Here is a 24,893-nt window from a genome sequence, read left to right on the forward strand (position 1 = left end):
CCTTCTTTTTTCTTTAAAAATTTTTTGTTTGTAGAAGAAAACATATTATATCTATGCAAATAATTTCTTTAAGATTTAGGATTTGAGTTGTTTTGATTCAAAATAAAAAATTGAAAATTTTATTCGGGACACATGCTGATTTTATTCAGGACGCAATTTGTAGGATGGTTGAGGTTCGGGGTTAGATATCATTTCCCTTGACATCATGTTTTCAATGGATTTGAATTATAACTCCGCCCTTCTCAATTTCGGCTTGTCCCATTCTGTGAGAAGCAAAAATATTTAATATGTTAAAACAATCTATTTAAGACTTTAGAATTTTGTTAAGAATCGTAACAATTTAAAAGAAAAATAGGAATCCAATGTTTTTCAGATGTAACAAACAAAAATGATAAATCTTCGTTGATTTGGATATGATCAAATCCAAAATTTATTAAATTTTTGGTTATATCACAAAGCCAATAAATTACGAGAAAGCATAACCCTAAATCTCAAAACTTAGACTAAGAAGAGAGGAAAAAGCCCTATACTCTGTACAAGCCTCTAGTCCAATGGACTGTGTGTCTCTCTTTTTTATATTAATTAATTTAATATCTCATTTTTCACTCACATAATTCTTTTCTTGTTTTCCAAGGGCTTGAAAAAAATATCGAAAAAAACAAGAGTAAAATACTAAAACAAAACAACTAAAGAAGAGAGCGAGACCTACACACACAGCCTACAACAACAATACAAATACAAACCCCACAACCTCTCTCTTCTGTTCTCCTCTTCTTGTTCGCTTCGAGTTTGGGGTTTCGCTTCTCTCTCTTCAAATCTCTCGCCCTTTTTCTCCTCTCTGCTCCGTACGGCCCTTCGGCCTTTGGCCTTCGGATGTGTATGCATCCGTCGCCTCCGTCTCTCTCTCTCCTCTCTCAGGTACTCCTCTGCCCTCTTTCTCTCTCTATATCTATCGGTGTGTGTATACCTGATCTACTTTTTCAATCAAAAATTGAAATTTATGGTTTCTTTTCTTTTAGAGGTTCATGGTTTAGTCTAATCTCCGATTTCGTTTCTGTTTGCTTTTGATTATCTTTTTGTTTTCGTGGGTTTTCATATGTTTTCTTTTTCTGTGTTTGGGTTTTGGGGGTTTGGAGTAGTTTAAAGTAGAGAAGCTGAGGTGAAAATATGACAACCCTAAGATCAAACTTGCCATCGAGGATTCGTCAACTTCTGTCCGCCGACGGTGCTCTCGGGCCGTCCATCAAACTCGACTCTGAGCCTGTGAGTTTCTCTCTAACTCTTCTCTTAGTTTAGTTTACTTTAATTTTACATTGAGTGTTTTGTGTTTTATTGTGCAAAGTTTTGAATTTTGTGCTTTAAAGATTAGGGTTTTATCTCAATCATCAAGGTTACTGATTGGAGATAGCCCATCAGGGTTGTCTTGACCTCTTTTCGATCCAAACGCTTAGATTTAATTAAGTTGAGGTTGTTTTGGGCCTGAAAGATATGTGATTTTCATCCTTAGAATTGGTTTTGTCCTTAATTTTCGTTAGGGTTATTCTTAAGAATTATTTGGTTGTTTGGCTGCTGGTGCACAAGTGAACTTTCAATGCTTAAAATTTCTTACATAGGTAACCCACTGAGTTACTGCTTATTTTATACTTCCTCTAATAGAGGGATTGCTTTATTATTGTTAGTAGTACTGTTTTTATTTTATAGTATGCGGTGAGACTATTAGTGAACTTTCAATGCTTAAAATTTCTTACATAGGTAACCCACTGAGTTACTGCTTATTTTATACTTCCTCTAATAGAGGGATTGCTTTATTATTGTTAGTAGTACTGTTTTTATTTTATAGTATGCGGCGAGACTATTAGTTTTAATTTGGTGTTCTTTTTTTTTATAAAATTTTTTGCTGTTGATATTCTATGACTAATGACCAGCAGCGTATTCTTCAATTTTTCTTTTTCAATGTAGACTTTCTGATTTTGTCAGTTTTGTTATACCTTTTCGGGGTCCAGGAAGCATGGATACATAGTGTGCGATATGAATATAGTATGCTATTGGGTATCCTGGTACAACAATATTTGAAAATACAACACTGAATGCTTGGGATACACTAGCAATTGAAGTTAATAATGTACAGTAGCATTCATTTTTTTCTGAATCATGAAATATTCTGTGGTTATATGATGCAATAATAAGAAGATTATTTTATTTATATGATAGTTAGAGCATATTCTGAAATTATTTGGATTTACTTTTATGCCTGGGTACTATACAAAAGCAATTACGTCGTAGCCCAAGTGGTATATTCTATAGTCAGTATTGGATGCATGTTATTTCTTTTCCCTAAATGTGGATATACTTGTCTAAAATCAGATACATGTTGGGTGTTGAAGAACAGTGTGTGTGATCTATATCTGGTTTGAATATGGCACCAGAATTATATGTGCTACACATTTTTTGTTGTAATGTTGCCCAGTTGCTCCCTGTTCCCTTATGTTCTGTATACTTTACCTACATTTATCTTTATATATATGTACAAATAATGTACGGAGAGTATTAACATAAGTTTTGAAATAAAGAAATTTGTTCCTGTCTATTGTTTTAAGATGCACCGCAAGTTTCTAGTGGTATCATTTCTAGGCTGAGTTAGTTGAAAATGCAGTGTCTTTGTATGGCTTTACTGATAAGTGAAACTGTAGAATGAGTTTAGATGAACAACCATTTTTGCCCGAACATGTGAAGCTCCAAATAGTGCGGTTGATAAATAAATTAGAAAGCTGGGGCACTCCAGGGTGGCTTAACATTCATTTATTTTATGGTCAACTTTTGTTAATCAGTTTACTCACCCAGATATCTACTGTGGGATGCTGGAAATCACGCATGATTTATATACTTAATCTGATCAATTTCAGTAGAATCATTGGGTTCATACCATTGCCTAAATGCAGCAGTCCAAAGTGTGAAAATATGTTATTGGAAGGAAGGTTCTGGTCTCTAATTTTTCATAGCCGTATGCCTTAAGCAACATAACTTTTCGTGTGGAGCAAAGCAATATCTACTCTGAACAATGCCCATCATGAAGAAAAGCCTCCGTTTAGCTGTTAATTTGATTGATGAGAAATAAGGTTTTTTTAATAAAATATTTATTTAATTTTAAAATTTTAATGTGGGTGTTAAATTATTTTTTAATAGTACTTTTGGTGGTTTTCCTATATCTATAAGTTTAATGCTTTCCTTATTGTTTTTTCGTTGATCTTTTCTGTTTTTCCATATTTGTTTGCGTGGTGTGCTTAATTGGGCCTCCTTTAAGCTCATAACTGGATTTTGTATCTGGGATAAGATTTCACTGATGCCAATTTTCAAACTTGAGTGCGTTTGTGGTTAAATTTATCTTTAAGTAATGTTTCAGAGTTAAATATCTGCTTTTTTAGGGTTGTGAAATTTTGCATGCGGAGGGAGATATTTCTTCTCCTTTGTTGAGGATTATCATTTTATGTTATACATAGCTTAGTTTCTCAACTACATTTTCTTCCTTCCTGACTATTTAATGGTGGGACACTTTTTGACCGTATTTTGTTGGTTTCAGCCTCCTAAGATCAAAGCCTTTATCAATAAGGTGATACAGTGTCCATTACAAGATATAGCAATACCTCTTTCCGGTTTCCGTTGGGAGTACAGTAAGGTGGTAGCTTCCTACTTTTCTGTGTAAAATTTGTTATTCTTTTTATCCTGTCACTAATACGGTGCTTTGATTTCAGGGTAATTTTCACCATTGGAGGCCGCTTTTTCTGCATTTTGATACATATTTCAAGACATACTTGTCTTGTAGAAATGACCTACTCCTGTCAGATAAAATCTTAGAAGATGATAGTCCATTTCCAAAGCATGCAGTACTACAAATTTTGAGAGTGATGCAAACAATTTTAGAAAATTGCCATAACAAGAGTTCATTTGATGGCTTAGAGGTATGTTGTTCTTGGAGCAAGGAATTTGTGTTTGTATCTCAGCCTATTGTGAAACTATATCTATGCTTTTGCTTTTTTAGTCTGATTTAGCTGCCGGTGCTATTACTTTGTGCGTGTGTCTTTTTAATGTAGCAATATTTTCTCTCCTTTTCAGCATTTCAAGCTCCTACTTGCATCAACGGATCCTGAGGTTCTTATAGCTGCATTAGAAACACTTTCTGCACTAGTGAAAATAAACCCCTCCAAGCTGCATGCTAGTGGGAAGATGATTGGTTGCGGTTCTGTAAACACATATCTCCTGTCTTTGGCACAGGGCTGGGGAAGCAAGGAAGAGGGATTGGGTTTATATTCATGTGTCATTGCAAATGAGACTAACCAAGATGACGGGCTGAATTTGTTCCCATCTGATGTAGAAAATGATTCTGACAAGTCTCAGTGTCGAATGGGTTCTACACTCTATTTTGAAGTGCATGGGAATGCCCAAAGTACAGAGGAAAGCTCCAGCAATGTAAATAATTCTACCAGTTTGGGGGTTATACATATGCCAGATCTGCATTTGCAGAAGGAGGATGATTTGAAGATGATGGAACGATGTATAGAGGAATACAGGGTACCTTCTGAGCTCCGGTTCTCACTGCTGACTAGAATCAGATATGCTCGTGCCTTCCGTTCTCCGAGAATATGTAGGCTGTACAGCAGGATTTGCCTTCTTGCATTTATTGTGCTCGTTCAGTCTAGTGATGCTCATGAAGAACTTGTTTCCTTCTTTGCTAATGAGCCAGAGTATACTAATGAACTAATCAGAATTGTCCGGTCTGAAGAATCAGTTTCTGGAACCATCAGAACCCAAGCAATGCTTGCCTTGGGAGCTCAGCTAGCTGCATATTCAGCATCTCATGAGCGGGCACGAATCTTGAGTGCATCCAGTATCAGTTTTGCGGGGGGCAATCGTATGATACTCCTGAATGTGCTCCAGAGAGCTGTTTTATCACTTAAAAACTCCAACGATCCAACTTCTCTTGCTTTTGTTGAAGCCCTTCTTCAGTTCTATTTGCTCCATGTGGTTTCATCATCAACTACGGGGAGTAATGTTAGAGGGTCAGGCATGGTTCCAACATTCTTGCCTCTTTTGGAGGATTCTGATCCTTCGCACTTGCATCTAGTCTGTTTTGCTGTCAAAACTCTACAAAAGCTCATGGATTACAGTAGTTCTGCCGTGTCTCTTTTTAAAGAGTTGGGGGGAGTTGAACTTTTGGCTCAGAGACTACAGATAGAGGTACACCGGGTTATTGGTTTGGCTGGCGATAATGATAATTCAATGGTCATTGGCGAAAGCTCAAGATACAGTGATGACCAGTTGTACTCACAGAAGAGGCTCATTAAAGCTTCGTTGAAGGCACTTGGGTCTGCTACGTATGCTGCTGGGAATTCCACCAGAGCGCAACACTCCCATGACAGTTCTTTACCTGCAACTCTTTCTCTGATATTTGCAAATGTAGAAAAATTTGGTGGTGACATTTATTACTCTGCTGTGACAGTTTTGAGTGAAACTATCCACAAAGACCCAACTTGCTTTTCTGCTTTGCATGAAATGGGGCTTCCAGATGCATTTATATCTTCAGTTGTAGCAGGAGTTCATCCATCTGCGAAGGCTCTTACATGTGTACCTAATGGTCTTGGTGCTATTTGTCTTAATGCCAAAGGCTTGGAGGCTGTGAAGGAAAGGTCAGCATTACGCTTTCTTGTTGACATCTTCACCAGCAAGAAATATGTTGTGGCGATGAATGAAGCTATTGTTCCTTTGGCAAATGCAGTGGAAGAGCTTTTGCGCCATGTATCATCGCTAAGAAGTACTGGTGTTGATATTATCGTTGAAATCATTGATAAAATTGCTTCCTTCACTGATAGCCACAGCACAGGGGCAGCCGGAAAGGCAAATGGGAGTACTGCTATGGAAATGGATTCTGAAGACAAAGAAAATGAAGGTCATTGCTGTCTGGTCGGTTCTGCTGATTCAGCTGCAGATGGGATCAGTGATGAGCAGTTCATTCAATTATCCATCTTTCATTTGATGGTACTAGTCCACAGAACAATGGAGAATTCCGAAACATGTCGGTTGTTTGTTGAGAAGTCAGGAATTGATGCTTTACTGAAGCTTCTATTACAACCCACTATTGTTCAATCGTCTGATGGGATGTCGATTGCTTTGCACAGTACCATGGTTTTCAAGGGTTTTACTCAACATCACTCTGCTGCACTTGCCCGTGCATTCTGCTCCTCCCTCAGGGACCACCTAAAGAAAGCTTTGTCTGGATTTGGGGCAGTTTCAGGGTCCTTTTTGTTGGAACCTAGGATGGCCTTGGATGGTGGAATCTTTTCTTCTCTGTTTCTTGTTGAGTTCCTTTTATTTATTGCTGCCTCAAAGGACAATCGCTGGGTAACGGCATTGCTTACTGAATTTGGAAATGGTAGCAAGGATGTTGTTGAAGATATAGGGCGTGTCCATCGTGAAGTTTTGTGGCAGATTGCTCTTCTAGAAGATACCAAGTCTGAGGTGGTGGATGACAGTGCTGGTTCTACTACCACTGAGTCACCACAGTCAGAAACAAATACAAGTGAAACTGAAGAGCACAGGTTCAACTCTTTTAGGCAGTTCCTTGATCCACTTCTCAGAAGAAGAACATCTGGGTGGAGCATTGAATCCCAGTTTCTAGACCTTATTAGCCTATATCGTGACCTCGGTCGTGCCAGTTCTCAACAAAGAACACATTCTGATGGTCCTTCGAATCTTCGGATTGGATCCAGTCAGCAATTCCATCCTTCTGGGTCTTCAGATGCTGTTGGTCCTCTTAATAGAAAGGAGCATGACCAGCAGAGGTCCTATTATACTTCTTGCTGTGATATGGTAAGATCACTTTCTTTTCACATTACCCATCTGTTTCAGGAGCTGGGGAAGGTCATGTCGCTGCCATCTCGTCGACGGGATGATGTTGTGAATGTTTCCCCTTCTGCAAAATCGGTGGCTTCTACTTTTGCGTCCATTGCATTCGATCACTTGAACTTTGAAGGGCATGCAAATTCTTCTGGATCTGAGGCTTCCATATCGACTAAATGTCGGTACTTTGGTAAAGTTATTGATTTCATTGATGTCAGTCTACTGGAGAGACCAGATTCATGTAATGCCGTTTTGCTAAATTGCTTATATGGACATGGAGTTGTCCAGTCAGTTTTGAAAACATTTGAAGCTACAAGTCAATTGCTCTTCACAGTTAGGGCTCCTGCATCTCCCATGGAAACGGATGATGGGAATGCAAAGCAGGATGAAAGGGAAGATACTGACCATTCATGGATTTATGGTCCTTTAGCTAGCTATGGAAAACTTATGGACCACCTGGTAACGTCTTCTTTCATATTATCTCCTTTTACAAAACACTTGCTAGCACAACCCCTGGCAAATGGAAATATTCCTTTTCCACGCGATGCTGAGACTTTTGTAAAGGTCCTCCAATCTATGGTGCTGAAGGCAATTCTTCCTCTCTGGACTCATCCCCAGTTTGTTGATTGTAGTTATGATTTTATTAGTGCTGTTATTTCTATAATCAGACACATATACTCTGGGGTTGAAGTGAAGAATGTTAATAGTAGCTCCAGTGCCCGTATTACTGGCCCGCCTCCTAATGAGACAACCATTTCAACAATTGTAGAGATGGGCTTTTCCAGGTCTAGGGCAGAAGAAGCTCTGAGGCAAGTTGGATCAAATAGTGTGGAGTTGGCTATGGAGTGGCTGTTTTCCCATCCAGAGGAGATTCAAGAAGATGATGAACTGGCTCGTGCACTTGCCATGTCTTTGGGTAATCCTGAATCAGACACTAAGGAAGCTGGTGCAAATGACAATGCTCCGCAGCTTGAAGAGGAGATGGTCCAACTTCCTCCTGTTGAGGAGTTGTTATCTACATGCACAAAGCTTCTGCAGATGAAGGAACCTCTAGCTTTTCCAGTTCGAGACCTACTTGTGATGATATGCTCCCAAAATGATGGGCAATATCGGCCTAACATCATCTCGTTCATTGTTGATCGGATAAAAGAATCTAGTTTGATTTTTGACAGTGGAAACAGTACCTTGCTATCTGCTCTTTTTCATGTTCTTGCTTTAATTCTTCAAGAAGACGCAGTTGCACGAGAAATTGCCTCAAAGAATGGTCTTGTGAAAGTTGCATCGGATCTACTCTCCCAATGGGATTCTGGTTCAGTTGGTAGGGAGAAACGTGAAGTTCCAAGGTGGGTAACAACAGCTTTTCTTGCTATCGACCGGCTGTTGCAGGTGGATCAAAAACTGAATTCTGAAATTGCAGAGCAGTTGAAGAAGGATGGTGTCAGTAGCCAGCAAACATCACTTAGCATTGATGAGGATAAGCAAAATAAGTTGCAGTCTGCATTGGGAGTATCTTCAAAGCATATAGAAGTAAAAGATCAGAAGAGGCTTATTGAGATTGCTTGTTCTTGTATCAGGAACCAGCTTCCTTCCGAAACAATGCATGCTGTTCTGCAGCTTTGCTCTACTCTCACCAAAACTCATGCTGTTGCGGTTCATTTTCTTGATGCTGGGGGTTTAAGTTTATTGCTTTCTTTGCCGACAAGTAGCCTCTTTCCTGGGTTTGACAATATTGCTGCTACCATTATCCGCCATGTTCTTGAAGATCCTCAAACTCTTCAGCAGGCAATGGAATTTGAGATAAGGCACAACCTTGTGGCTGCTGCCAACAGGCATTCCAATGGTAGGGTTTCTCCCCGCAATTTTCTATCAAGTCTAAGTTCTGCCATTTCTCGGGATCCTGTGATATTTATGCGTGCTGCTCAGTCTATTTGTCAAGTTGACATGGTTGGTGAAAGGCCTTACATTGTTTTGCTGAAAGATCGTGACAAAGATAAAAGCAAAGAAAAGGAAAAGGAGAAGGATAAATCTTTGGACAAAGAAAAAACACTGATGGCTGATGGTAAAGCTGCTCTGGGTAATTTAAATTCAGTAGCTTCTGGAATTGGACATGGCAAGGTTCATGATTCAAATTCAAAGAGTGCAAAAGTTCATAGAAAGTATCCCCAGAGTTTTGTGTGTGTGATTGAGCTTCTTCTAGATTCTGTGTGCACTTATGTACCTCCTTCTAAAGATAATGCTGTCGTTGATGTTCTCCATGATACACCATCTTCAACTGACATGGAAATTGATGTTGCTGCTATTAAAGGGAAGGGAAAAGCTATTGCCTTGGTGTCTGAAGATAACGAAGCTGGTACCCAAGAGGCTCCTGCATCTCTTGCAAAGGTTGTTTTTGTTTTGAAGCTTCTGACAGAGATCTTATTGATGTATGCTTCATCTGCTCATGTTCTGCTTCGGAAAGATGCTGAAATTGGTAGTTGCAGGGCCCCTAGTCAAAAGGGTCTTACTGCTGTATGCACTGGTGGAATATTTCACCATGTTCTTCATAAGTTTCTTCCATACTCACGCAGTGCCAAGAAGGAAAAGAAAGCAGATGGTGATTGGAGGCACAAATTAGCAAGCAGGGCTAGCCAGTTTTTGGTTGCATCATGTGTTCGTTCTTCTGAGGCAAGGAAGAGAGTTTTTACCGAGATCAGTTATATTTTTAATGATTTTGTTGACTCATGCAATGGTTTCCGGCCACCTGACAATGAAATACAAGCCTTTTGTGATCTGCTTAATGATGTTCTGGCTGCTCGTACTCCTACTGGTTCATACATTTCTGCGGAAGCTTCTGCCACTTTTATAGATGCTGGTCTGGTCGGATCATTGACTCGATGCCTCCAAGTGCTGGACCTGGACCATGCTGACTCGCCTAAAGTTGTTACCGGTCTTCTCAAAGCTCTCGAGTTAGTAACCAAAGAACATGTCCATTCTGCTGACTCAAATGCTGGTAAGGGTGACAATTCTACAAAACCTCCTGATCATAATCAATCTGGAATGGCAGATACTATTGGTGAGAGATCCCAATCTATGGAAACACCATCCCAGTCCCACCATGATTCTGCACCAGCCGAACACATTGAGTCTTTTAATGCGGTCCAGTCTTTTGGTGGTTCTGAAGCTGTCACAGATGATATGGAACATGACCAAGATCTTGATGGAGGTTTTGCTCCTGCTAATGAAGACTACATGAATGAAAATTCGGAGGAAACAAGGGGTCTTGAAAATGGCATTGATACTATGGGTATAAGGTTTGAAATACAGCCTCATGAGCAAGAAAATCTTGATGACGACTCTGATGATGATGATGAGGATATGTCTGAGGATGATGGAGATGAAGTAGATGACGATGAAGACGAGGACGATGAGGAGCATAATGATCTCGAAGATGAAGTCCATCACCTGCCACATCCTGACACTGATCAAGATGATCATGAGATGGACGATGATGAGTTTGATGAGGAAGTATTAGAGGAAGATGATGAAGATGAGGAGGATGAGGAGGATGGAGTTATACTGAGGCTGGAGGAAGGCATAAATGGGATTAACGTTTTTGACCATATTGAGGTTTTTGGTAGAGATCACGGTTTTCCCAATGAAACACTTCATGTGATGCCGGTTGAGGTTTTTGGTTCTAGGCGTCAAGGGCGCACTACTTCTATTTACAGTCTTCTGGGCAGAACGGGTGAGAATGCAGCTCCATCAAGGCATCCTCTTCTGGTTGGACCTTTGTCGCTGTCGTCGGCCCCGCCTAGGCAATCAGGTAAATATGCTTAAATGCTTTTAATGTGCCTTAACTGCTATTGTACATTATTCTATTTGTTTTCTCCTCTGATTGTGGGTTCCTGACTTCCAGATAATGTCCGTGATGCGGTCTTACCAGATATAAACTCAGAGGTCACATCTTCAAGATTGGATAATATTTTCCGATCACTGAGGAATGGGCGCCATGGACACCGCCTGAACTTGTGGATGGATGATAACCAGCAAGGTGGTGGATCAAATGCAAGTGCAGTGCCACATGGACTTGAGGATTTGCTTGTGTCCCAATTGAGGCGACCAACGCCTGACAAGCCTTCTGAAGAGAATAATACAAAATCAGTGGATTCTCAGAACAAAGGTGAAACTGTAGAGTTACAAGAATCAGAAACAGATGTAAGGCCTGAAATGCCCGTTGAAAACAATGTCAATATTGAAAGTGGAAATTCGCCTCCTCCTGATACAATTGATAATTCTGGCAATGCTGATCTGAGACCAACTACAGTGAGTGAGTCTGTACAAGCAATGGACATGTCTAGCATGCATCCACAGTCCGTTGAGATGCAGTTTGAACACAATGATGCAGCTGTTCGGGATGTAGAAGCTGTGAGCCAGGAAAGTGGTGGAAGTGGAGCAACTTTAGGGGAGAGCCTTCGTAGCCTTGATGTTGAAATTGGAAGTGCTGATGGTCATGATGATGGTGCAGAGAGGCAAGGTTCTGCTGATAGAATGCCACTAGGTGATTCACAGGCAGCTCGAGGAAGAAGAACAAATGTCTCTTTCGGGAATTCTGCCACTGTCAGTGCAAGAGATGTTTCTCTGCATAGTGTAACTGAAGTTTCTGAGAATTCTAGCCGGGAGGCAGATCAGGAGGGTCCAGCAGCAGAACAGCAACTTAACAGTGACGCTGGTTCTGGGGCAATTGATCCTGCTTTCTTGGATGCTCTTCCAGAGGAGTTGCGAGCTGAAGTTCTCTCAGCACAACAGGGTCAAGCAGCGCCACAGTCAAGTGCTGAGCCACAAAATGCTGGAGATATTGATCCGGAATTCCTTGCTGCCCTTCCTCCTGATATCAGAGCAGAAGTTTTAGCCCAACAGCAAGCTCAAAGGCTACATCAATCTCAGGAACTGGAAGGTCAACCAGTTGAAATGGACACGGTCTCAATAATTGCAACATTTCCTTCAGATTTGCGTGAAGAGGTACGCTGTTCAGGTTCATTGGGCTGTGTTAAATTCACAATCAAATGTGTAATTCAAGCTGTAATAAATTGTTCTTTGTTTCTGTGCTCAGGTTCTATTAACTTCATCTGATGCTATACTTGCCAATCTTACACCTGCTCTAGTTGCGGAGGCAAACATGTTACGTGAAAGATTTGCCCATCGTTATAATCGCACCTTGTTTGGTATGTATCCTAGAAACCGTAGGGGTGAGACTTCAAGACCGGGTGAAGGCATTGGATCTAGCCTGGAAAGAATTGGGGGAAGCATTGCCTCACGTAGGTCTATTGGTGCTAAGGTAGTTGAAGCTGAAGGAGCTCCCTTGGTTGACACAGAGGCTCTGCATGCAATGATCCGTGTACTCCGCGTTTTTCAGGTAGAATATGAGTGTAATAGGATTTTCCTTTTTATTTGCCTTCTCCTTTTTTATTGGAAACTGATAGACACAATTTTGCAGCCTCTGTATAAAGGCCAGCTGCAGAAGCTTCTGTTGAATTTATGTGCTCATAATGAAACCCGAAATTCTCTTGTGAAAATTCTCATGGACATGCTAATGCTTGATACAAGAAAGTCTGCTGATCACTCAACTGCTGCTGAGCCCTCGTATCGGCTTTATGCTTGCCAGAGTAATGTGATTTGTTCACGTGCTCAATCTGGTAAGATCTCCTTTATGATGCATTAGTACTGAGAATATTAGCCAATCAAGTGGTACTCAGGAACAGTATACAGTATCGTTCAAAGTTTTCTTTTGAGGATATAGCTGTAGTAATGAGATGTATAGTCAGAATGTTATTATCACACTCAAGGCAATATTGTGATATAGGATAGTGGATGATGGGAACTGGTGGGTTTCTTTTTCCTGAATTAGTTAGACCAACTTTTGGGGAAAAAAAGTTCCATTGTGATTTTTAACTTAGTTTCCATCTTAGTAAATTTTGTTATCCTTTTGCTCTAGTTAAGATGTCTTAGTTTCATCTCACGGAGCATATTATTTCCAAAGTGCAAACATTTTATTTATTTATATTTGTTGTTGTATAATTAGCTCTATAAATATTAAATATTATTATATTACTTTTAAATATGTACTTCCCTAATATGGCGTCCAGTTCATTCTCACTTTCCCCAAAAAAAAATTTTTAGACAAATTTTTGGTGGGCCGAGTACGTACCAAGTTTTGTTGTTATTTGCAGCTTATTTTTGATGAGTTCGTACCACAAAATTAGACGTTGTTGATGTTGTGTTTTTTTGGGTCCATGAACTTGTTAATCATCAAGCACCCTTATCCTTTGACAAGTAGGATTGTACCTTAGCAGCTAAGTTAGTTGTCGTTTCTAATGTCTTGCCTGTTACTCCATAGGTGTTCCTCCATTGGTATCTCGGCGGATTCTCGAAACTCTGACTTATTTGGCTCGACATCATCCTAATGTGGCAAAGATTTTGCTTAACCTGAGGTTGCCTCATTCTGCCCTGCAAGAACCAGATAATATTGATCACACACGTGGCAAAGCTGTGATGGTTGTTGAAGAGACTGGATCAAATAAAAGTCATGAGGAAGGATATCTATCTATTGCTTTGCTTTTGAGCCTCTTGAATCAACCCCTTTATTTGTTCAGAAGTATAGCTCATCTTGAACAGGTGAGAATCTGCATGAATTTTTATTTTATTTTATTTTATTTTGTGGGGACTTCTAATTTTCTGTGAAACTTTAGTAATTTAGATTTACACTCATCCAAATATTCTTTTTACAGCTTCTTAACTTATTGGAGGTCATCATTGATAATGCTGAAAGCAAGTCGTCTGACAAACCGGGGGTTGGAGTTTCTGTTTCTGAGCAACCTTCTGCTCCTCAAATTTCAGCTTCAGATGCTGAGATGAATACAGATTCTGGTGGGACTTCTGTTGTAGATGGTACGCCAGATAAGGTTGATGATTCCTCCAAACCAACTTCTGGTGCAAATAACAAATGCAATACTGAAAGTGCTCTGCTTAACCTTCCGCAAGCAGAACTGCGCCTTCTATGCTCACTGCTTGCACGAGAAGGGTATGGAAATTAAACTTCTATTTTGCTAGCAGCTTTATCATTCTATTGCTAAGACCATTTCTTTTCTTTCTTTATCCTTTTTTGAACTGTACTTTTATCATTATTCATGATTAATTATGAAGATTACTGATCAGGAGATAATTATTGAGGCTTATAGCTACTACTGAATTATATACACAACTTGTGAGTTTGACATTTTATCTTTTCAATCCAGGCTGTCAGATAATGCATATACTCTTGTAGCAGAGGTAATGAAGAAGTTGGTGGCAATAGTTCCTCCCCATTCGAACCTGTTTATTACTGAGCTGGCAGATGCTGTTAGAAATTTGACTAGAGTTGCTATGAATGAGTTGCACACGTTTGGTCAAACAGTGACAGCACTACTCAGTACCATGTCTTCTGTTGGAGCTGCTATTTTAAGAGTTCTGCAGGCATTAAGTTCCCTTGTTGCCTCTTTGATGGAGAAAGAGAAGGATCCACAGATTCTTGCAGAAAAGGAGCATACTGTTTCTCTTTCTCAGGTTTGGGACATCAATGCGGCTTTGGAACCTTTGTGGCTTGAGCTGAGCACTTGCATAAGTAAGATAGAGAGCTATTCAGATTCTGCCCCCGATTTGGCGGCTTCATATAAAGCTTCCACATCTAAGCCATCTGGTGTAATTCCTCCACTGCCTGCCGGCACTCAGAACATCTTGCCATACATAGAATCTTTCTTTGTCGTGTGTGAGAAGTTGCATCCTGGGCAGCCAGGCCCTGGCAATGACTTTAGTGTTGCTGCGGTTTCTGAGGTTGATGATGCAAGTACATCTGCTGGCCAGCAGAAAACCTCAGGTCCCACTTTGAAAATTGATGAAAAGCATGTTGCTTTTTTGAAGTTCTCAGAGAAGCATAGGAAATTGTTAAATGCTTTTATCCGTCAAAATCCTGGTTTGCTAGAAAAGTCTTTCTCACTTATGCTGAAGGTTCCGCGATTTATTGATTTTGACAACAAGCGGGCTCACTTCAGATCAAAAATAAAGCATCAACATGATCATCATCACAGTCCTCTAAGAATTTCAGTAAGAAGGGCATACATTCTTGAAGATTCATATAATCAGCTTCGCATGCGATCGACTGAGGATTTGAAGGGGAGATTGACAGTTCACTTTCAAGGAGAGGAAGGTATTGATGCAGGTGGACTTACAAGGGAATGGTATCAGTTGTTGTCCAGGGTTATTTTTGACAAGGGGGCACTACTATTTACAACTGTGGGCAATGAATCAACATTTCAGCCGAATCCCAACTCTGTTTACCAAACAGAACACCTTTCATATTTCAAGTTCGTTGGGCGAGTGGTGAGTACCAGAGTTATTTAGTGGCTTTTGTTGGACAGAATTGTTTAGTCAGAAGTTTATTCTGACATATACTTTTGCAGGTTGGGAAAGCACTTTTTGATGGCCAGTTATTGGATGTTCATTTCACGCGATCTTTCTACAAGCACATTTTGGGGGCTAAGGTCACTTATCATGATATTGAGGCCATTGATCCTGATTACTTTAAAAATCTCAAGTGGATGCTTGAGGTATGTTTTCGACCACACGCTCTTCTTTCAGTCTCTTGCTCGCTTGTATGTTTTCAACTAGTTATTAACTCTCGCTTTCTCTCTCTCACCCCCATTTTCTTGCCCATCCTTTTGCAGAATGATATAAGCGATGTGCTAGACCTTACTTTCAGCATTGATGCTGACGAGGAAAAGCTGATACTATATGAAAGGACAGAAGTAATGAATATTTCATTTCCCTGGATGGACTAAATATTTCTGTTTAAGCTTTACATTTGTTGTACTAACTTTCTTGATCATATGCAGGTGACAGACTATGAACTGATTCCTGGTGGCCGGAACATAAAAGTTACAGAGGAAAATAAGCACCAATATGTTGATTTAGTTGCGGAGCATCGGTTAACAACTGCTATTCGTCCTCAGATAAATGCATTTTTGGAAGGATTCACTGAATTGATTCCCAGAGAACTAATATCCATTTTTAATGACAAGGAATTGGAACTACTGATCAGTGGACTTCCAGATATTGATTGTGAGTTCCCTAGTCAACTTTTTATTTCTTCTGTATTGCCTTTATGTTGCAGGGCGTGCAATTCTTACAAAGTTTGCTTCCATGTATTTCAGTGGATGACATGAGGGCAAATACTGAATATTCTGGATACAGCCCCGCATCTCCTGTCATACAGTGGTTCTGGGAGGTTGCCCAAGGTTTTAGCAAAGAGGATAAAGCTCGTCTATTGCAGTTTGTGACTGGCACCTCTAAGGTATTAGTTTGCATTCTTTTTCTTTGTTTTCTATACAACTGGGATACAATTAGGGACACGTTGATAACTGCTTCATTTGGATTTTTTTTTTTCTGTTTATTCAAGTAGTTGGCTTCTCATTGTAAAATGGAACATACTCTCTCAACTTTGGTTTAGTATTATGAAAATGTCCGCAAACCTTCGCATTGTTTTAGAAATTGGCATTGGAATTAAAAGAAGCGGCTGTGTAATTGGGGCATCACCTTTCAGAACATATGGAAAGGGTTCAATATACATGGGTCTCTTTAGCATGTATTGAGTTTGGTTGTAAAATTGTCTAGGTTTCCAGTTTACTGTCTTGCTATGCTTTCTAGTTTCCTTATTCAATAGATTCTAAATTCAGATTTTTGTAATTCTTCTTGAATGGTGTGGGACATGACCATAATCTGATCTGATTTTGGAATCACATAATTATGTTCACATTTTAGATATTTTGGTGATGTATTATGGCATGTACTGCATTGTTGCATAAGACGCAGTGTGAGCATTGCTTTTTCATTTTTTCCAGGTGCCTTTAGAAGGTTTTAGTGCACTTCAAGGGATTTCAGGCTCACAAAAGTTTCAGATACACAAGGCGTATGGCAGCGCTGATCATTTGCCATCTGCACATACTTGGTATCATCTACTTTCATCATCTACTTTTTTCTCAATAATTTGTTAGTCTCCAATTTGAGTATTTTTAATAGCTTTGCTTCTGGCTATTTCATGTTTCAATTTTTGGTCCTCTTAATTAGCTTGTGGCATGTGCTTAGCTGAACAAAGCATTTACTTGTTTATGCAGTTTCAACCAGTTGGATTTACCTGAGTATCCTTCTAAACAACATCTTGAGGAGAGATTGCTTCTTGCGATTCACGAGGCCAATGAAGGATTTGGATTTGGTTAAGAGTTTAGGGGGTTATAAAGTGGTCACCATGTAGATAATATTAAATGTTCAAAGTTATATCATGGAAGGGTGTCAGTGGTAAATGGGCTAAGAGATGCTGAGTTTTTCTTGATGCATTATAAACTGTACAGTCCTTTTTTTCTTTGCAATGAAAGTGTCTTTGGCAGTTATTTTTTGCCAATTTGCTTTCACTCATCATTTTATAGCCTGGTAACCTTTTCTTTGATCTTTCTCTTTCCCTCCACCAACCACACCATGAACGTTACAAACCATATTCTTTATTTTAACGCGGTGCAAAATGCAACTTTATTGTTGCTCTTGTTTCTCTGTTTTATTTGGTCACTAATTTTTATGTCATTTAAAAACCTAAAACCCAAGGAATTTGGCAAAATCTAAGTAATTATATATTTATTCATCAGACAATTTCATATTTCACCCTATCCATGGCTTGTTTACATACTCCCTCTTCTGAAGAAATCATATTCCCTTTTTATATGGTTGAAATTGCTCGTATTTAATTATTATGAGCAACAGAAAAAATAAAAACAAAAACTCCCGTGCTAGGTTCAACGTGCTAATTGTTACTTCTGAAAAGTTGGGACTGCTCTTGTAGTAATAAGGGTCTTTCTGAAAGTGCAGCTTCCATAAAACGCTTTTATGACCCAGACATGCCCTTAATAGTATGTTTAATACTCAAGACTTGTATCCTCTAGTCTCATATTTACTGCTCATGCATATACAAAAGGTCCAAAACATTTGGAGGATATAATAATTTTTCTATGATAAAAGTGGATGAAGTACAGACGAAAACTGATGTGCTAGTAACATGTTGAGGATGCTCTTGCTCTATCTTAACCAGATCCTCGACTGTTTCACAGCTGGAACCTGATCCTTATAGTTTTTGTTGTTAGGGCCTGCTTTCTGAGCAGAAGTTGATGGTTTTATGCTTCTTGTGATCCTGGCCAACGCTTTTTGGTCACCCGACATTTCTGTCCTTGATTCAGCTGACAACATCTTCCTATCAACCAAAGTAGCTGGAAACATGAGATTCTCGTTCCCTTTGCTTTGCAACTCCCTTCTTCTCCTTAATGCACGAAGGGAGTTGGTTCCCTTGAGTAGGACAGACTCCTGGTTTGTCATTTGGTTGCTGTAGCTCAAGCTCCTTAGCCTCAGTGGATCTATGTCGCTGATAGTGTCACATCTGAACCAGGTTTTTCTTTCCTTGGGGGTGGCTCCGGACTTCTCAGCAGAAAATGTTGATATTACGTGTCCTTGTTCGTTCCGTCTCAACTTCTCTTCGAGCTCTTTTACCTGACAACATTTTGGGAGGGAGGGGATTACTAATTAGTATATCTGTCTGTCAATCATTTTTACATGCACAAGGAAACTTGTAGAAAGAACCTTTTGTTGAAGCAACTGAGTTCCTTTGTTGTTTTCCTCCATTATCAGCTTTTTCTCAAGTTCTTGAACCTGCCGCAACAGAAAGCAATAAAGTACAACCGTGGTCAATTTCCAGATGCGGTAGCATGCAAGACTGCTGTGTTTGTGTGTACAGATGGATTATATCCTAGAATTATAGCATTGAATCTGAGATCTGAACAGAATACCTTCTGTACACTATGGCAATTACATTATTCTATTTCTAATATTTACACATAAATTACCAAAGCCCACTAGTGTCCCTTGCATACACAGCTAGCGAATATCTATATTATGCCTAAGTACCCCAGTATAAGTAATTCACTACTACTAAGAACAGAAGATAAAAACATGGGGCTCATCAATTTACGTGCAAAAAGAATCTAGAGGAGCAAGATAATTTGCTGAATAAATTTCTCAACAAAATTTCAATTTCATTGCACTTATTAGGTCCATTCGAAATTGATAGAGAAAAAGAGGAACAATCAGAGGCCTGGAAGTATCTTTAATAATTTAGATTGTGATATTATATTAAAGAGAAAAAATGAAAATAACCTTGGAAGTTTTTGACAATTACCTTCCCCTGAACTATAACCGAATGATGCTCATACACTTGTGTTCTTTCTTTTAACTTGTTCTCAAGTTCCTTAACCTGTGTAGCATGAACAAGAAGTCAATATTCAACTATTATTAACAAGGGCCCTAACTTCTAATTCACGCAGATCTGTCGGCAAATTTTCTCTGGTCAAACGCCTAAGCTCTTTTATCTGACATGGAAACTAGTTCTTACACTGATGATAACCAATAGTTCAGACAGAGATATATTTGTTCCTCTGATAAGTGAAGATGACTAAGTAATACGACTCATGTCACTCCCAATAACAGAACCACAGCGAGTGATGGTGGGAATTGATCCGCCTATCCACTTACCTGGTAGAAATGATGACAGTCATTCCTTCCCCCACAATATGCAAGTGGAATGAAAGTCACAGAAGTCTGACTATGATATTTGTGCAAGTGACAAGGGTCTTCAAAGAAAACAGTTCCATAAAAATTCTAGTTTTAAGTAGGTTTCACTACAGACCTTGTTTTGAAGAATCATGGAATCTACAGGTTCCTGCTCATTCAGCTTGTCCTCAAGCTCTTTGACCTTTGGGAAAATTAGAAGCAAGATGTTAAGCCAACATAATTAAACCGTTTATAACAAGAACATGAAGTTAACATAAATCATCTTCCAAGCCACCTTTTTCTGAAGATTCAAGCAGGTTTCACTCTTTCCATTTGCTTCCTCTGAAAGTTTCAACAATTGGTTTTCCAGTCGTCTGCATAGATCTATCTTCACAGCAATGTGGTCTTCAAGTTCATTAATCCTTTCTTGTTGACTTCTAGACAGTTGACACTCCTCTTTTGCTTTATCTTCTAGATTCTGAAAGTTCTCTTCTAATTTTTGTAAAGCATCATCTTTGAATCTCAACTCTTGCTTTAGCTTGTCAAGCTTCAAAAGCAAAAAAAAAAAAAAAAAAGCAACATCAACCATCTGTCAACTGCTGCCTCAGTTGAAAGGTCTCTTTTAATATTTGTAAACATCATCTTTAGCCTTCCCAGGCCTTACCATTTGTCTTAGCTTTTGAACCTCGCCCATATCTATTTGCTTCCTTGCAGGACCCAACTCCACCCCTCGAACCCGTGTTGCAAAGTTTAGAGAACTAAGAGTCTCACTTAGATCCTGCTCAGAAGGGCTAATTTGGACAAACATAAGAGTTTTAGCATCACCCCCTGTGACATGCCAAAATAAAAAAATGCTATTACAAGCTGATCTCTCATACTTAAAAGATATTTTTAAAAAATAAAAACATAAAGAAAGAAAACTAGTAGTTACATTCAAGACCAGGTCATAAAAAATTAATTTCATTGTAACGTGAGAAAAAATAACTAATATTTCTGACACATGGCTGTTTCTCACTTCCTAGTTCTAAAGTATAAATAAATAAGGAATTCTACTTTGCTGTGTATAAATGCTTCCTTTTTTCTGATATATTAACTGCTCATTCAAGCTGCAAGCGACATTCAATTTTGTGTTGCTGCTTACCCAAGGAGTCTTGAAGTAGATGCGTGAGCTTGGAATTCCTACAAACACCAAGGACATCAGAATATGAGAACGGGATAGACAGGTCTAAATACAAGAAAAATAAAAACAAACCTGTACGGAATGTGGCTTCTTTTTGTTGCTAAAGCAGAAATAACATCCCCAAGAGCTGAAAGAGATCTATTGATGTTTTGAGCTTCCTTAAGGCGTTCCCCTTGAACTTCAGTTTTTGCTAGCCTCTCACTGCCAGCCAAGTCCACAAGCCAAAGCTTGCTCATGGTGCATTCACCACTGATCAAATTCTTTGCTTTTACCATGATGCAAAGGATGCTGACAGAAGACAGAACAAAGAACATCACATTATGGTAAGGAAAGTAATATTATAAAGGCCCACACAAGTACACCCTCTTGTCTGCAAGGATCAAAATAGATCAGATCAATATATGTGGATGGAAGTTCAGGTCAATTCTAACCAATGAGATCGGCTGCTATGTTCATTCACATTGTTTGAGCCTACTGCTCTTGCACTGCTTCCAGCTTGCAGAACATTCCAAGCCTCTTTAATGCCCTCAACTTTGGCTTCGACAATTCCAGGTATGTGATGAACACCTTCAGGAGCTTGCCTCATCTCCAACCTAAAACACACAGAAAATTTCTAGTCTACAAGGCAGTCTACATATTATATGACCAAACCAAGCCACATCTACACTAAGCTAAGCAATATTTAACGGCTAGCAACAAAACTATTGCAAGCCAGGTGAGATTTCTGAGTTGCATGGTAAATTGTAATAGAGTGAAAATTTACCTTTTGGATGTTGGAGAGGTTGCTAGCAAATCCCTGATTTGCTCATTGTAGACTTCAAGCACACTAACAGATATGTTGTATATGAAAGTTTCTTTCCTTTCGTCAGCAATTTTAAACAACTGTTCCAAGGTCCTATAATTGACCCCTCGGTTAGTATCAGAACCTTCCATTGTGAAAGTCTTTCCTGTCCCCGTTTGCCCATAAGCAAGTATACAAACATTGTAGCCGTCTAACACTGAGATTATCATTGGTGAAGCATCTGCAAATACATCGACTGTGACAGCAAGACAAAACTTCATGTCAATAAATTGTCAATAAATTATCATGTGTAAGATCACTGATCAACCACTGCCCAATAATTCAATAAAATAAAAACTAATCCAGGTTAAGTAATTTTTAAGGTAGAAAACTTCTGTTGTGGTGTATGCATACCTTGATCATCCTTTGGTGTGTAAATTCGGTCAAATCTGAATATCTTCTTAGTGGAGCCACTTGTAAGTATCCCAAGCTCTCCATCTTTAGCCGCATCAAATTGCACAACTGTTGCCTGCCCAGCTAATAGATCCTCTTTCCTCAATGGGCGACACCGACAAAACACTCTAATGTTCCCTGGAATTTACATTTCAACGTAAGAGCATGAGCCAGTTCAAATCACAAGCTATTGATTGACAAAAAGAAAACATGATTTTTTTTTCAAAAATTTAATGGGAATAAAAGAAACAACGAAAAGATTATGCCTTTTGCCTCCTGAATTTGGTTATAAAGTATCTTCCTCTTTGCCTGCTCCTCACTGAACTTAAGCTTAAGATCATCAGACTGTGCAACTGCAACATGGATAGTGTATTTAGATATATATTATAAAAAATATATATTTATAAATAAATTTTTAAAAAAAAAAAAAAACAACAGTGATACAAAACTTACCCATTGCTTGAACTGCAGATACCATATTGTTCAATTCTGGAATTGCATCAGTGAATTCGTGCACTTCAGAATAGAGGTGAGAATACTCTTTCTTGATCGACTGCAAATGGATCAAGAAATCATTCATTTTCAGTCCACCCAAGATATCAATACATGAATCTGCAGAGAATACATGCAAATAATATACCTACCTTAACTTTTCTTTCTAAATTGTCAGCAACTGCAGTCCACAGCCTCTTATCATGCTCATATTTACCAGAAATATCTCTCAATTTCGCTGCAGTTTCTTCTCTAGCTTGATCTGCAAAAGTAGTTTATAATCTGTCTTCGAAGGAATAAATGTTTTGAAATTTGATCAGATAGACCAAAGGGGACTCCTCTCTGATGATACTCAAAGAGAAGGTATTTTCAACACTCAGTTTTGTACCACATAACTGAAATTATCATTACTTCTAGTTGGATCTTGCCTTACCTAAACAATGACTTTCATACATTTTGTTATCAAGTTGCATGGTTACATTCTGCAACTGTTTGTTTGCAGATGTCAGTGACATCCAAGCTTCATGGGATTCAACTGTCTTGACCTGGCACTGGGTCCCCAGCTCCTCTATCTTCTTTTCATACTTAGCTGTATATTCCAACCTTATATATTTTTCCTGCAATTTTTAATAATTGAAGGCAATATAAACAAAAAGTCAAAGGTTCCAAAGTTCCAACATTAATTTGAAACTATATCTAACCTGAGCAGATGAAATTTCTATTTCAGCAGTACAGTTGTTACATACAAGACGTCCATGTTCCACCTTTGATGCTTCATTCAAGTTATATGATAGAAGGAATGAGTCTCAAAAGTAAGTTATGTTCAGATATATCTCATATAGTCGACTGAAAATAAAAATATAAAGATACCAGGTAACGTAGCCGCCCGCTTTATACAAATTCCCCCAACAATTGGACTTCCATTAACGCCTACGAACCTTATCAAAATTGACTCATCCTCCCATACAGAAACTCTGACATCTACCAACTGTAGTGCCTTATTAGCTCCAACAATAGAATAGATATCAATTCCTGATAGAACCTGTTATTACACAGATTAAAACAGACCATTTTCAGAAATAATGTAGTTTATGAAATTATGCCAGAAACGTATCAAATTTGAGGTACCAAAGGAAGATGCTAGAAAAAATTTCAATTGGGTTTACTTGCCTTCTCTTCCTGCATTAGGACATCAAAAACTCTCATTCCTTTCGGACCATTTGTGTATACAATTTCTGCAAAATGAAGATCTACAAAATAATCTCCAGGAGATAGGTTCTCAAACCGGTAAGAGAAATTTCCAAAACGTGCAGATTGATAAATGGATGGTACATCACTTCCGTCAATGGTTTCATCGGTTCTTAGAACATCCCCTCCTTGGAAAAATCTGTCAGGCTCAACTTGAATACCGATATTTCTATTTTCGTTAAGAGCCTCCCCTCCAGCATTCACAAACAACACAAGGTTATCTGGTTAAAGAGAAAAAAAAAAAACAATGTGAATGCAACCATATGCAATGCGAACTGACAATCTTAATATGATGGAACATACGGTTCTACATCAAGAAAAAATGACCAGCCAAGCATTTAAAAATTCTACCCAAAAAATAGAAACGAAAAAAAATGAGAAATGCAAAATTTTAAAAACTTGAATTTTCATACTACAGACTGCCGTTTGATAATTGCGCCAAGAATCATAGTCTAATTTCAATTTCTTTCCATCACATAAAACCTATACCTTCAGCTTCCAAGAATGATCGATTTACTTGTAACTTTTGGTATCTGTAACTTAATAGAAGAAAACAAAAACTGAAAGAGAATGCTGCAATTGTTACAAACCTGAGCATGTGGAGTGCACAAACCCGGTCCGGACCAGTCTTGAACCGGGAACACAGAGAGCCGAGAGGGTCGAATCGTCGTCGTCATTGTCATCGCCATAGTCGAGCTGCTTGGGGTGTTTTTCGGGGCCAAGAACACTGCAAGGGATTGGGGTTTCTGGGAATTCGTGGTGGGAGTTGGTGGACTGTGTCTCTTCCATGAGAGAGGGAATCGAGAGATTCTTGGAGCGAGCGAGGGAGCAGAGCAGCTTTGTTTCTGATTTTTGCGGTAACTTTTCGTGTCCTTCCTTTTATTGCTTCAAATTTTGAAATTTCGAATTAATTGACCGTTTTTTATTTTTTATTTCGAGTACGCTTCCCTCCTTAAAATTGAAGACATCCTCATAACACTTGTTAAATTCTAAAAGAAAAAAAGGTTTAAAGTAATTCAAAAGAAAGAAAAATGTATTATTTAAAAAAATTTAAAATGATGGAAATTAATGTTTCATAATTTGTAAAATTTATTGTTTAGCTAATTTAACCTTTATCATCTTGTGGTAGTTGTGGTGTCATCATATCTGATATTTGTGGTGAGATGGCTAGTGGGAGGGTGTTGGTGGTGGAGTGGG

At 38.8% G+C, this 24,893-nt stretch overlaps 2 protein-coding genes across 2 annotated transcripts; one reads left to right on the forward strand and one right to left on the reverse strand.

Moving 5' to 3' along the window:
* The first annotated feature begins 653 nt into the window (after nt 1-653).
* On the forward strand, nt 654-17,373 carry LOC117631431 (E3 ubiquitin-protein ligase UPL2-like). The gene is made up of 17 exons (XM_034364577.1): nt 654-918; nt 1,140-1,263; nt 3,578-3,673; nt 3,750-3,956; nt 4,111-10,693; nt 10,787-11,889; nt 11,981-12,283; nt 12,365-12,563; nt 13,265-13,542; nt 13,656-13,948; nt 14,163-15,282; nt 15,363-15,509; nt 15,627-15,707; nt 15,795-16,020; nt 16,113-16,252; nt 16,800-16,906; nt 17,073-17,373. The coding sequence occupies exons 2-17, from the start codon at nt 1,168-1,170 to the stop codon at nt 17,173-17,175; spliced, it is 11,082 nt and encodes a 3,693-aa protein (XP_034220468.1). The 5' UTR covers nt 654-918; nt 1,140-1,167; the 3' UTR covers nt 17,176-17,373.
* A 363-nt stretch (nt 17,374-17,736) lies between these two features.
* On the reverse strand, nt 17,737-24,532 carry LOC117631440 (kinesin-like protein KIN-14R). The gene is made up of 19 exons (XM_034364589.1): nt 24,287-24,532; nt 23,619-23,917; nt 23,319-23,490; nt 23,150-23,220; nt 22,882-23,065; nt 22,601-22,710; nt 22,410-22,509; nt 22,223-22,309; nt 21,918-22,094; nt 21,486-21,759; nt 21,154-21,315; nt 20,795-21,010; nt 20,684-20,721; nt 20,207-20,370; nt 19,838-20,089; nt 19,679-19,744; nt 19,172-19,246; nt 18,577-18,645; nt 17,737-18,486 (listed from the first exon to the last, which is right to left on the reverse strand). The coding sequence occupies exons 1-19, from the start codon at nt 24,483-24,485 to the stop codon at nt 18,022-18,024; spliced, it is 3,180 nt and encodes a 1,059-aa protein (XP_034220480.1). The 5' UTR covers nt 24,486-24,532; the 3' UTR covers nt 17,737-18,021.
* Between the last annotated feature and the right edge of the window lie 361 nt (nt 24,533-24,893).

This window comes from Prunus dulcis, chromosome 1 (assembly GCF_902201215.1).
Source record: "Prunus dulcis chromosome 1, ALMONDv2, whole genome shotgun sequence".
NCBI classification, from domain to species: Eukaryota; Viridiplantae; Streptophyta; class Magnoliopsida; order Rosales; family Rosaceae; genus Prunus; species Prunus dulcis.